Source organism: Hylobates moloch, unplaced genomic scaffold (genome assembly GCF_009828535.3).
Source record: "Hylobates moloch isolate HMO894 unplaced genomic scaffold, HMol_V3 SCAFFOLD_1, whole genome shotgun sequence".
Classification (NCBI taxonomy): Eukaryota; Metazoa; Chordata; class Mammalia; order Primates; family Hylobatidae; genus Hylobates; species Hylobates moloch.
Window position 1 is genome coordinate 96,508,128 of NW_026652276.1, and position 11,875 is coordinate 96,520,002.

Below are 11,875 nucleotides of genomic sequence, written 5' to 3' on the forward strand. Positions count from 1 at the left end.
TTTTTTTTTTTTTTTTTTGAGAAATTTTGCCCTGAAGGAAAAAGAGAAATTGGATAGTAGCAGGAATAGGAGTTGAGGTTAAGAAAGGATTTTTCGTTTTCATGGGAGAGATAATAGTGGAGGTGATTCTGTCAAGAATGAAAAATAGTTGTTGCCCATAGGGTGAGAATGGCTGTGGGGCCTCGAGTCAGCCATAGGGGACAGAGATGCAAACAGCTGGAGGTGTCCCATGAGGTGGTTAGAGAAGAGGGTAGACATAGCGTTCCTGTTTGCTTCTTTTCTCAGGGAAATAGCTCATCAGCCAAGAGTGAGGGGTGAGGGCCGGGTTTTGGGAGAGAGCAGCTCCATCCTGACCACCCCCACACATGCTCAGCCAGCCGCGAGGACCATCCTTTCTTTCTGTCTGAAATCCCAGCCCATTTCTTACAATGTAAATGTAACGTACTACTCTTTTGGGAGCTTGTGTCATGATACTGGTGTTTCTCAGCTGAAAGCGATTAGAGCAGCAGCCAGTCTACCACAGACACCTGCTGTTCTGGGCCTTCAGGAGTCCCAGAGGAAGCTCCCTCCTTGCTTGGCTCTGTGTCCTTCTCCTCAGCTAGCATTTTGCCTTTTTTTCTTAGGCACTAACACCATTTGTCTTCGGGTTTGGGATATGATTTTAAGAGGCACTTCTTTCTCTCAAGGTGTTTATGTTCTCCTTGGAGGAGGTAATTCATGGATGTAATTATGGGAGATCATGGGAGTCGTTCTGGTCAATGCCTGGGAAACGCTGAAGTGATGATGAAGCAGAAGTCTGATTTTAAATGCATCCTCAGCCGGGCATAGTGGCTCACACCTGTAATCCCAGCACTTTGGAAGGCGGAAGCAGGAGGATCACTTGAGCCCAGGAATATGAGGCTGCAGTGAGCTATGATTGCACCACTGCACCCCAGCCTGGGCAACAGATCAAGACCCTGTCTCGAATGAATGAATGAATGAATGAATTAACAAACAAATGAACAAATGAATGCACTATGAGAGTATTGTGATTCAGTCATTCAAGGAAGGGAAAGGTGGCATTTGCCAGCCCTGGAATAATTCGGGTTAGTGGCAGAGGCTTGTAAAGGCACTCAGGAGACCAGCATTAGGGACCTGAGTAAGTCTCCTGGAGGGCTGGTGAGATCTTTGCTTCGTTAGAATTTGGACTTCCTGTTAAGGGACTAAGGGATGGGAATGCAGATAAATACCCAGATGGACCCAGGAGCCCCCAGTGCTGGACTGAGTTTTGGTTTTGTCCTACAGAGAACTTCAAGCCTTCTAATTGGGAAAGCGTGTCATCTGTTGAAAAGATGAAATTAATAGAGACTGACAATGTGAAAAACAAATGCAGTGGGGGTTTGAGGGGATTGAGTTAGGGACACTCAAGGGTGTCTAGCTGAGATGCTAGACAGAGGACTCTCCTAGCTAATGGGATTCTAAAAAGAATGAAATATTCTTTCTCAGGAAGATTGCTTAGAATCTCTTAATGGAAAGACTCAAAAACAAATACATTATATATGATCTATAGGACAGAAGTGTGACTGAAATGGTTTGGTTATTTCTAAGTATGTGTTTGGTCAAGATCGTGTCCCTGGCATACATATATATACATACACACACATATATACACATACATGTATATGTATGCCAGGGACATGATCTTGACCAAACACATACTTAGAAATATATATATATATGTATTTTTTTTTTGAGACGGAGTCTCGCTCTGTCACCCAGGCTGGAGTGCAGTGGCGTGATCTCAGCTCACTGCGAGCTCCACCTCCTGGGTTCACGCCATTCTCCTGCCTCAGCTTCCCAAGTAGCTGGGACTATAGGCGCCCGCCACCACGCCTGGCTAATTTTTTGTATTTTTAGTAGAGACAGGGTTTCAGTGTGTTAGCCAGGATGGTCTCCATCTCCTGACCTTGTGATCCGCCCACCTCGGCCTCCCAAAGTGCTGGTATTACAGGCATGAGCCACCACGCCCAGCCATCCCTGGCATATCTTTATTGTAAGAGGGATTCTGGTTTAAAATAGAGATTTAAAAAAATCAAAAATAAAAAAATAAAATAGAGATTTTATGTGTTCACACTTATTGTAGTCATAGATATATGTGGTCTCTTTACTCATCTTCTTTCGTTTGCTTTCCTTTTGTGACTTTTCCTGAGCTGATGACTTTCTTCACATTTTTCCTCTTATGAGTCCTTCTTGAAAGTCCTTTGCCCATTTTCACCTGTTGCACAGTGACCATCCTGACAGATATCAGGTGGACACACTAAGCGGGGACCTACCACTTGAATAAAGGAAACCAGGCTTACTTTCCTAAGAAACAAGTTGTTATTGCTCAGCAAGGCAGGGCAATGCCATACGTGAACTTCCAGACTCCCCTGATCCTCATGGCAGATGACGTCTGAATGAAGTGTGCACAGAGTTTCTGGAAGCTCAGCTATTGCTCTCCAGGAAGTTCTCATCACCTGCTGGGGCAGTCCTGCACCTGGATTCATCTGGCTGGGGTGGGACCCACCTCTTCCCCCACTATGTGTCCCATCAGCAGCTGGACACTCTCAGCCCTGATTACCCTCATCCTTCCCAGGCCAGCCAGGCCTGTCTGTGGATACCCCTGTATCTAGAGCTGGGAGAGAATGGCACGGCGTCTCAGGGAGTCAGTAGAACCCATCTTGCACTCATGGATCATTCCAATCATTCCACATATGAAACCCAAGATGTTCAGTCAACACCAGGAGTTTGTCATCATCTTACGTAGCTCTGAACATGACATGGCCTTTCCTTCCACACCTTCTACACCATTCCTGCTACCATATTTTCTTGAAATCATCTCAGCCTCTTTGTTCTTAACACACAGACAACTGTTTTACGATTCTTTCTTGCCAATTACATAAATAACAACCACACAACCTTCAGTTGTTTAAACTTCTGTGTTTTATGGTTAATTTTCTGTCCTAATTTGGAAAGTGGTCAGAGCCACAGTAGAAAGTCAACAATAACAATAGATTTCATTGATAAGTATGTGTTTTATCCAAAAAAAACTATGCTAAGTGCTTTTCATGGATTAGTCCATTTAATACTGGTATTATGTATAGGTAGCATTATTCTCTTTATTTTAGAGGGGATGATATTAAAGGAAACAGTTATAATGGCTAGTGTGAGTACTTGTGAATGGGACATTTTATTCATAAGATACACATTTATAGATGCGGTTTTGACAGTTTCCAGGTCAGCTGTCTGTTCCTCCTCAGAAATGTTCCTTTCTCCTAGAACGTGTACCATGGGAAGAAAGGAAATTTGGGGTTCCCAGCTGAGAATTAGGAAAACCTGAACCAAACTATTACTGATAATTCGTGTGGCAGACTGCATTCTGAACTGCTGTAGGCTTGGTCACTTGGCAGTAAAATAAAAACTAGAATGTGTGTTGCCCAGCCTGTTTGTTATTTTGGTAATTGTGGCAAATATTGTGGGTTGGTTCCAGTAGTAGCTATAGGAGGAGCAGGTTTGAACAGGAACAGCAGTTGAATTTCAGGGATGTTGAGTTTGCCATCTGGGACATATGTGTCTGGAATTTAGGAGAGAGGCCTGGGCTGATGTAAATTTGGAAAATGTTGGTGTACAGATGGTAATTAAATTAGCCAGGAAGCAGGTGGGCTCACCGTCAAAGCAGCAAGTACAGACAGCAAAGAGAAAAAGACTCAAGACAGCCGTAGGGCCCACAACATTCAGGATGACTTGGAGTAGAGGAGGAGCCAGCAAAGGGACTGAGAAGTAGTGACCAGGGAGGTAAGAAGAGAACCAACATTATTAATATTCTAGAAGCAAATTGAAGAATGTGCAAAGGAGTAGAGTGCATCCTGGGGTTCTGTGAGTGTCCCCAGGCCTGTGCTCCTCAGGGGTGAGATTCGTGCCTGCTGGTGTTAGAGTCCCCAACAGCCAGAATTGTTTCTGGCTCACTGTGCAATCCCAGTGTTGTTTTTTTGTGTTTTTTGTTTTTGTTTTGATGTATAGTGAATGAACCCCAGAACAGTGTATTTCTGATATGTTTGTTTCCCTTCGACAGTCTGTAACATAAAATAAAGGTATACAACGTTCATGGTTAATTTTGCCAGTGAGCATGCTAAGATCTTGTCCCTATGTGCCTATTTCACGTCACCCAATTCCAATCACGGTGCCATTTCAGGGGCCAGTGTCATTCAAAGATGTGGCTGTGGACTTCACCCAGGAGGAGTGGCAGCAGCTGGATCCTGAGCAGAAGATAACTTACAGGGATGTGATGCTGGAGAACTACAGCAATCTAGTTTCCGTGGGTGAGGATAGCTTGCTTTCTCCGTTGCTAAAATATATGGGATTTCTCACAAATTTTATGACTTTAACTTAAAATTTGATGCGACGAATGTGAGTAAACTGTTTTGGGCACCAGGCAGGGCATTTTGGTCTTGATCTCCCCCGTGAAAAGTTCTGATTTTGATAAGGCACAAATGGCATTTTCCCTGTATGACAGAGACCCTGAAGCCAACCAGCCTGGGCTCAAGTTCTCTTTCATTTCTCATTAACAGGGTATCACATTATCAAACCGGATGTTATCAGCAAGTTGGAGCAAGGAGAAGAGCCATGGATAGTAGAAGGAGAATTCCTACTTCAGAGCTATCCAGGTGTGTTAGTGGAGGCAGTGAGGAGATTGGTAACTTGGGAGTGTTTTTCCCAGGGATTTTTTAATGGTCCCGAACCTTTAGAAGTGACTAGAGATAGTTGCTTATATGCTCTATGAACCTGAATCTCACTCCCAAAGCCTTCTTCCTTCCCCATAAGAACTTAACATTTATGGAGCTTTTCTGTGCTTGCCACTCCCCAGAATTGAATTCCAGTCACTTCTGTTGTTCTCTTAAACTTTGGGTCTTTGCTTACTCTTCTAGCATTTTCAGAAACCATTATCATGGATTTTTTAGGTATTATGTCTGACATTTAAAAATAACTTATGTGATTCTTGTGTTCTTCATAACTTCTGGTTTTTTTTTTTTTTTTTATCTTTACTGTGCAGTGCCTAAGACTTGTTTCTGGACCCTGTTCTACTTTGTACTTTTCTTTCTTTGAGGTTAGACTCCAAAGTCCCCATCCTGTGCCTAAGCCAGTGGATTCTGCCACTTGTCATGTGCACCTGTGCTTCATTGGACAGTGCTGCTCATTCCTGAGACCCAGCCCTCCTGAAATTTGGTGACTGTAGTACCTGAGTCTCCCTCTTTAACCAAATGTTCCTTTTCATCTTGTTTCTTATTTTCTGTTCTGTTCCCAATGCCTTGAATGATACCCTGTCATGGCAGGTGCTTAGTAAGTATTATATACATAAATGAAGTCTGGTTTATCCTTCCACCACCTCCAGAAATGTCTTTAAAGGGTCTGTTTCAACCTACTGTGATTTCCTCGCATTATGAGTTTCTCAAAGGGTGCCCCCAGTGCCGAGTCTTTAGGCTTTGTTTTTTATTTTATGTTGCTCGCACCCAGGATGACATCTCTACCACCAGTGAGCCTGGGCTCTAGTCTGGTATTTTCTGTGATAGCAGTTACAGAGCTGCTCTTGTTCTCATCAGGCCTGGAAATTGATCATGACCTATTCCAAATTATAATTACTAATCACCTTTCCACCTCCCTTTATTTACTAAACTATACTAATCTCTTCTTCTTCTATAGTGGTCCCTGTGAAACCACTGAAATTCTCATCAGATATTACCGATCTCTGGATTACTGGATTTTGTCCAGTGTGAAATGTCTTCATTGTCCTCTGTATATCTTCAGTTTCCTTTGACTTAATGTAAACAAAGACTAGATTCTGTCATGCCTGGATTGCTATGAGTCCTAGCTGGATTTGCAGTATGTCTTCATCTAAAGTTTCCAGTTGATATCATTGCTAGCCTCACAAGATAAGCCTATAGCTGGTTACATTTTACTTCCTAAGGGGAATTTTAATTCCTTATCCCTTAAGGATCTCAACAATATTAGCCTTGTATTACCTGGAAAAACTAATTCTCTGTTGTTCCCCAAAACTCTCACTAAACTCCATTTGGTCCACACTCCTAATGTCTTCTCTTCATGAGACTATTGTCCCTACAGCTTTACATTTCATTAGGGTGTGCTTTCCTTCCCCACATAACACATTCTTTAAGTCTGAGCTCAAATTTTCAACCCCTCCCTGAAGTTTTTCCTTCCTGACTTTTATCATTGACTTCTGTATCTCCCTTCCCTCGACTACAGTTTCACCTAGGGGTGATAGGATAAAGAAGTGAGTCTGATTAAGTCATCTGCTATTTGATAGTGTCTGTATTTTGCTTGAGCTGTTTTGCTCTTGGATCATAGTCCTGTAAGGAAAGGGGCATGCTATCCCTTGATGTATTGTGTAACAGAGACAGATATTTCTTTCTTTCTTTGATTACATGAGAAGCTAGGCAGGTGAAAGAACTTTTTTGTCCATCCATTCAGAAATAATGTACAGGCAGTTATTTCTAAATATGCATGCCTGGGCCAAATGCAGTGGCTCACACCTGTAATCCCAACCCTGGGAGGCTGAGGCAGGAGGATCGTGTGCAACCAGCCTGGGTAACATAGTGAAATCCTGTCTCTACAAAAAAAAAAAAAAAGAAAAAAGAAATAATGCATGCCTGGGTCACATCCCCATATATTTTGCAAGTAGCGGAAAAACATCTATATGATTCAGATTAAGAACAGCTTCTCTGATTTTTATTCAGAGGTTCAAAGGAAATAGGAAATAGGACCATCCTTCCTAGGAGAAAGGTTGTGGTTAAGAAAAGAGAAGAAGGGCTGGGCGCGGTGGCCCATGCCTGTAATCCCAGCATTTTGGGAGGCCGAGGCAGGCAGATCATGAGGTCAGGAGTTTGCGACCAGCCTGGCCAATATGGTGACACTCTGTCTCTACTAAAAAATTAGCCAGGCCTGGTGGTAGTCCCAGCTACTCGGGAGGCTGAGGCAGAAGAATCACTTGAACCTGGGAGGCAGAGCTTGCAGTGAGCTGAGATCGCACCACTGCACTCCAGCCTGGGTGACAGAGCGAGACTATGTCTCAGAAAAGAAAAAAAAAAAGAGAGAGCAGCACTGCATGAAGTAATTAAAACTCAGCATTTTACATGGAGTGCTGATGTTCCAATGCAAGGCTGAGTCACTTTGTACTAAAATGATTCTGTAGACAGTATTCTCAACTTCAAGGGGAAATGGAATTGAGGTGAGAAAGGATTTGAGAAGTATTTTTTTTAAGCATGGAAATCCCGTACAAAGGTAGGTTTTGAGAAGATGAAGGCAGGAAGTCAAGCAAACTGAGTGAAACAATAAGGGTGGAGACTGTAGGTGAAATGTGCTGGGCATTGATCAGGCACACAGTGATCATAGCATAAGGCAAGGATAAGAGATAGATCATGACCTATCTCTCCCAGCTTGATGTGACATGAGAAGGTGTAAAGTGCAGAACCACTTCCTCCAAAACAACTCTCTACTTGGACATATCTTAGGACCCTCCGATTTTTTTCTCATTTGATCTGTTGATATTTTGGCAGTGGGTTCAGGGAAAGCACAGGTTATAGGGGTTACGGTTGATATCATTTCACTTAATGTGCATGATAGCAAGTACAGTAGTCAGGTTCATCCAGACACTTCTAAGGTAAGTAAAAATAAAATTGTTATTTTAGGAGCATGGTAAGGGATCTGATTTTTTTTATTTGTTTTGTTTTGTTTTTTGAGACAGATTCTCACTCTGTCGCCCAGGCTGGGGTGCAGTGGCGCAATCTCGGCTCACTGCAACCTCCGCCTCCCGGGTTCAAGCAATTCTCCTGTCTCAGCCTTCTGAGTAGTTGGGATTACAGGCGCCCGCCACCACGCCCGGCTAATTTTCGTATTTTTAGTAGAGCAGGGTTTCACCATCGTGGTCAGGCTGGTCTCGAACTCCTGATCTCAAGTGATCCGCCCGCCTTGGCCTCCCAAAGTGCTGGGATTATAGGCGTGAGCTACCACACCCAGCCAGGGATCTGATTCGTAAGGTTTGTACACTAAATGCTACTCAGGAGTGGGAAAGCACTCACATTGAGAATTAAGTGATGGTAGTATGTCAGGGTGGGACTGGCTTAAGCAAATGGTCAGGAGACTGAAAGATGGGAAGAATAATTGCTAAGCTTATAAAGCATGTGTTTTGTGCCAGATGCTACTCTGAGCACTTCATTAACTGCTGCAATCCTACAACCACCTTATGAGGTAGGTGCCATTATCTCTATTTGGCAGGTGAAGGATACTGACTACAGAGAATTGCTAAGTAGCTTGCCCTAGGTCACCTCACCAGAGTTCATGCTATTAAATATACTGTTCAAATAGGAACAAGTAGAATTTCATGGTCAGAATGAATTTAGCATTAAATCATAGCATCATTAGAATACTAAAGTTTCCAGTTGATCTCTTCGCTGTCCTCACAAGATAAGCCTATAGCTCTGTGGACTGTTTTATATTTCTTGTAGGATATATATATACATTCCTGGGATTCTTCATCCAAGTGAAACAGAATTACAGGGCGAATGCCCTGGTTATAGGGCTGTTCCTTTAAACATGAGGAGATTTAGTTTATTCTACTACGTGGAATGAGGAAAGAAGGCAAAATAGTTTGGAAGGGTGTAGTCTAGTGAAAATGCTACCACAAAAATCTTAGTATACAGTGCTAATGCCTTAAATTGTAATCTCTCTCAACTTGGTATGAAGTGATATGGTATAAAGTACAGCTTTACCTCCCCCTAAATGAATCCCTAGTTGAATACATCTTATGACCCTCCTTGTCCAACAGCACTCCTCATCACTCTACCCTGTAAGCCATTCATCCAGCATTCTTCGCCTACCAGTCATTGTTCTGTGTTATATTTTATCTTCTATACCCAGTTTTGAACAAAATATAAAGTAGATCAAAAGTGCATGTGTTTTTGCCAGTTTACTTCCCCCTTTCCCCATTCCTAGAGGAGTGTGTGTGTTTGTGTGTAATTTTAAGCAAAAGAATAAAGGAGAAAAGTACACTTGCAATTATTTTCATCTGTTCATGAAGCTAGCATCTACTCACAATGAGATGCTTGTGTACAAATCATGAATCTCATTCCATATCAGATATATAGGAAGATGTACAAAAGTTGGTTAATTTTGTCTCTCTTTAGATGAAGTCTGGCAAACTGATGACCTAATAGAGAGAATCCAGGAAGAGGAAAATAAACCTTCAAGGCAAACCGTGTTCATTGAGACCCTTATTGAAGAGAGAGGTAATGTTCCTGGTAAAACTTTTGATGTAGAAACGAACCCTGTTCCTTCAAGAAAAATAGCCTATAAAAATAGCCTCTGTGACTCATGTGAAAAGTGTTTAACGTCTGTTTCAGAATATATTAGTAGTGATGGAAGCTATGCAAGAATGAAAGCTGATGAATGTAGTGGATGTGGGAAATCACTCATCCATATTAAGCTTGAGAAAACTCATCCAGGAGATAAAGCTTATGAATTTAATCAAAATGGGGAACCTTATACTCTAAATGAAGAAAGTCTTTATCAGAAAATTCGTATTTTGGAGAAACCTTTTGAATATATTGAATGCCAGAAAGCCTTCCAAAAGGACACTGTTTTTGTTAATCATATGGAAGAAAAGCCCTATAAGTGGAATGGATCTGAAATAGCCTTTCTCCAGATGTCGGACCTCACTGTACATCAGACATCTCATATGGAAATGAAGCCCTATGAATGCAGTGAATGTGGGAAATCCTTCTGTAAAAAGTCAAAATTTATTATACATCAGAGGACTCACACAGGAGAGAAACCTTACGAATGTAATCAGTGTGGGAAATCCTTCTGCCAGAAGGGAACCCTTACTGTGCATCAGAGAACACACACAGGGGAGAAGCCCTATGAATGTAATGAATGTGGGAAGAACTTTTACCAGAAGTTACACCTCATTCAGCATCAGAGAACTCACTCAGGAGAGAAGCCGTATGAATGTAGTTATTGTGGAAAATCCTTTTGTCAGAAGACACACCTCACACAACATCAGAGAACACATTCAGGAGAGAGACCTTATGTTTGTCATGACTGTGGGAAAACCTTCTCGCAGAAGTCAGCACTTAATGACCATCAGAAAATTCACACAGGTGTGAAACTCTACAAGTGTAGTGAATGTGGGAAATGCTTCTGCCGCAAGTCTACTCTCACGACCCACCTGAGGACCCACACGGGAGAGAAACCCTATGAATGTAATGAGTGTGGAAAATTCTTCTCTCGGTTGTCATATCTCACTGTACATTATAGAACTCATTCAGGAGAGAAACCCTATGAATGTAATGAATGTGGAAAAACCTTCTACCTGAATTCAGCCCTCATGAGACATCAGAGGGTGCACACAGGAGAGAAACCTTACGAATGTAACGAATGTGGAAAGTTATTCTCCCAGTTGTCATACCTCACTATCCATCATAGAACTCATTCAGGAGTAAAACCCTATGAATGTAGTGAATGTGGGAAAACCTTCTACCAGAACTCAGCCCTTTGTAGACATCGGAGAATACACAAAGGAGAGAAGCCCTATGAATGCTATATATGTGGAAAATTCTTCTCTCAGATGTCATACCTCACTATACATCATAGAATTCATTCAGGAGAGAAGCCCTATGAATGTAGTGAATGTGGGAAAACCTTCTGCCAGAATTCAGCCCTTAATCGACATCAGAGAACACACACAGGAGAGAAAGCCTACGAATGTTATGAATGTGGGAAGTGCTTCTCTCAGATGTCCTATCTCACTATACATCATCGAATTCATTCAGGAGAGAAACCCTTTGAATGTAATGAGTGTGGAAAAGCCTTCTCTCGGATGTCATACCTCACTGTACACTATAGAACTCATTCAGGAGAGAAACCCTATGAGTGTACTGAATGTGGAAAAAAATTCTACCACAAATCAGCATTCAACAGCCATCAGAGAATTCATAGGAGAGGCAATATGAATGTAATAGATGTGGGAAGGCTTCTCTGAAGTCAGACCTCATTTTATATCAGAGAATCCTTTCAATATAGTGAATCAGAAACTCCTGCCTGAAGTCAAACACCTTGTACATCAGGGAGTTCACACAGGTTAGTGTGGACATCCCCTTGTGTGTTGGACTCATAATCTGAAGACTCACAGAATGGAAACCATGATTATAACAAGAACACATGGTATAACAATACTAGACTATAGACAAGTAAAAATTTATAAATATTCAGAATGTATATACACATCTCCATGGATTGGAACTGTTTTGCATATCAGGGAATTCATAGCCAAGGGGAAATCTATCAATATAAGGAATATGGAAGACATAATCCTTTGGAAACTGTTAATACTAAAAGATGTGTTTCTGATACAATAGCAAACTTGAAAAGAAAAAAAAAAAGAAACAGAGAAGATTCCTGCTGTGAATAAACATACTCCTTGTGTAAACAGAAGCTGTAAAGTCATCAGGATAGCTAGTTTAGTTGGTAACCTTAAACTCATGTAAGCAGTTCCCAAAGAACATAGGACTTACGTTTGGGGTAGAGGGTTGTTTTTATTACATTACATTACATTACAGGAATTGTATGTTCACTTTGAATCATGTTTGAAAAAAATTGTATCCTTATTTTGTAATTCATATGGTAAGAGTATTCTAAACAGCACTACGTTAATATCATTTGATAGGTATAAAGTATACTTTTTCTTGCACTCTTCTCTAGGATTTAATGCATTTGATCATTCTTAATGGACAATATCGGCTCTAAAGGGCCAATGCTTTTATAATGTTTTCAACTGTATCTGAGTCAG

General features: G+C 41.6%; 1 protein-coding gene across 2 annotated transcripts in view; it reads left to right on the plus strand.

Moving 5' to 3' along the window:
• ZNF12 (zinc finger protein 12) overlaps positions 1-11,865 on the plus strand; it is a 15,668-nt gene extending 3,803 nt beyond the window's left edge. For both annotated transcript variants that reach the window (XM_032755852.2, XM_058442624.1), the window contains 3 exons: positions 4,211-4,337; positions 4,587-4,682; positions 9,213-11,865. In XM_032755852.2, the coding sequence (XP_032611743.1) occupies positions 4,211-4,337; positions 4,587-4,682; positions 9,213-11,068 (2,079 nt within the window). In that variant the 3' untranslated portion in view covers positions 11,069-11,865. The remainder of the gene's footprint in view (positions 1-4,210; positions 4,338-4,586; positions 4,683-9,212) is intronic.
• Positions 11,866-11,875: the final 10 nt, after the last annotated feature.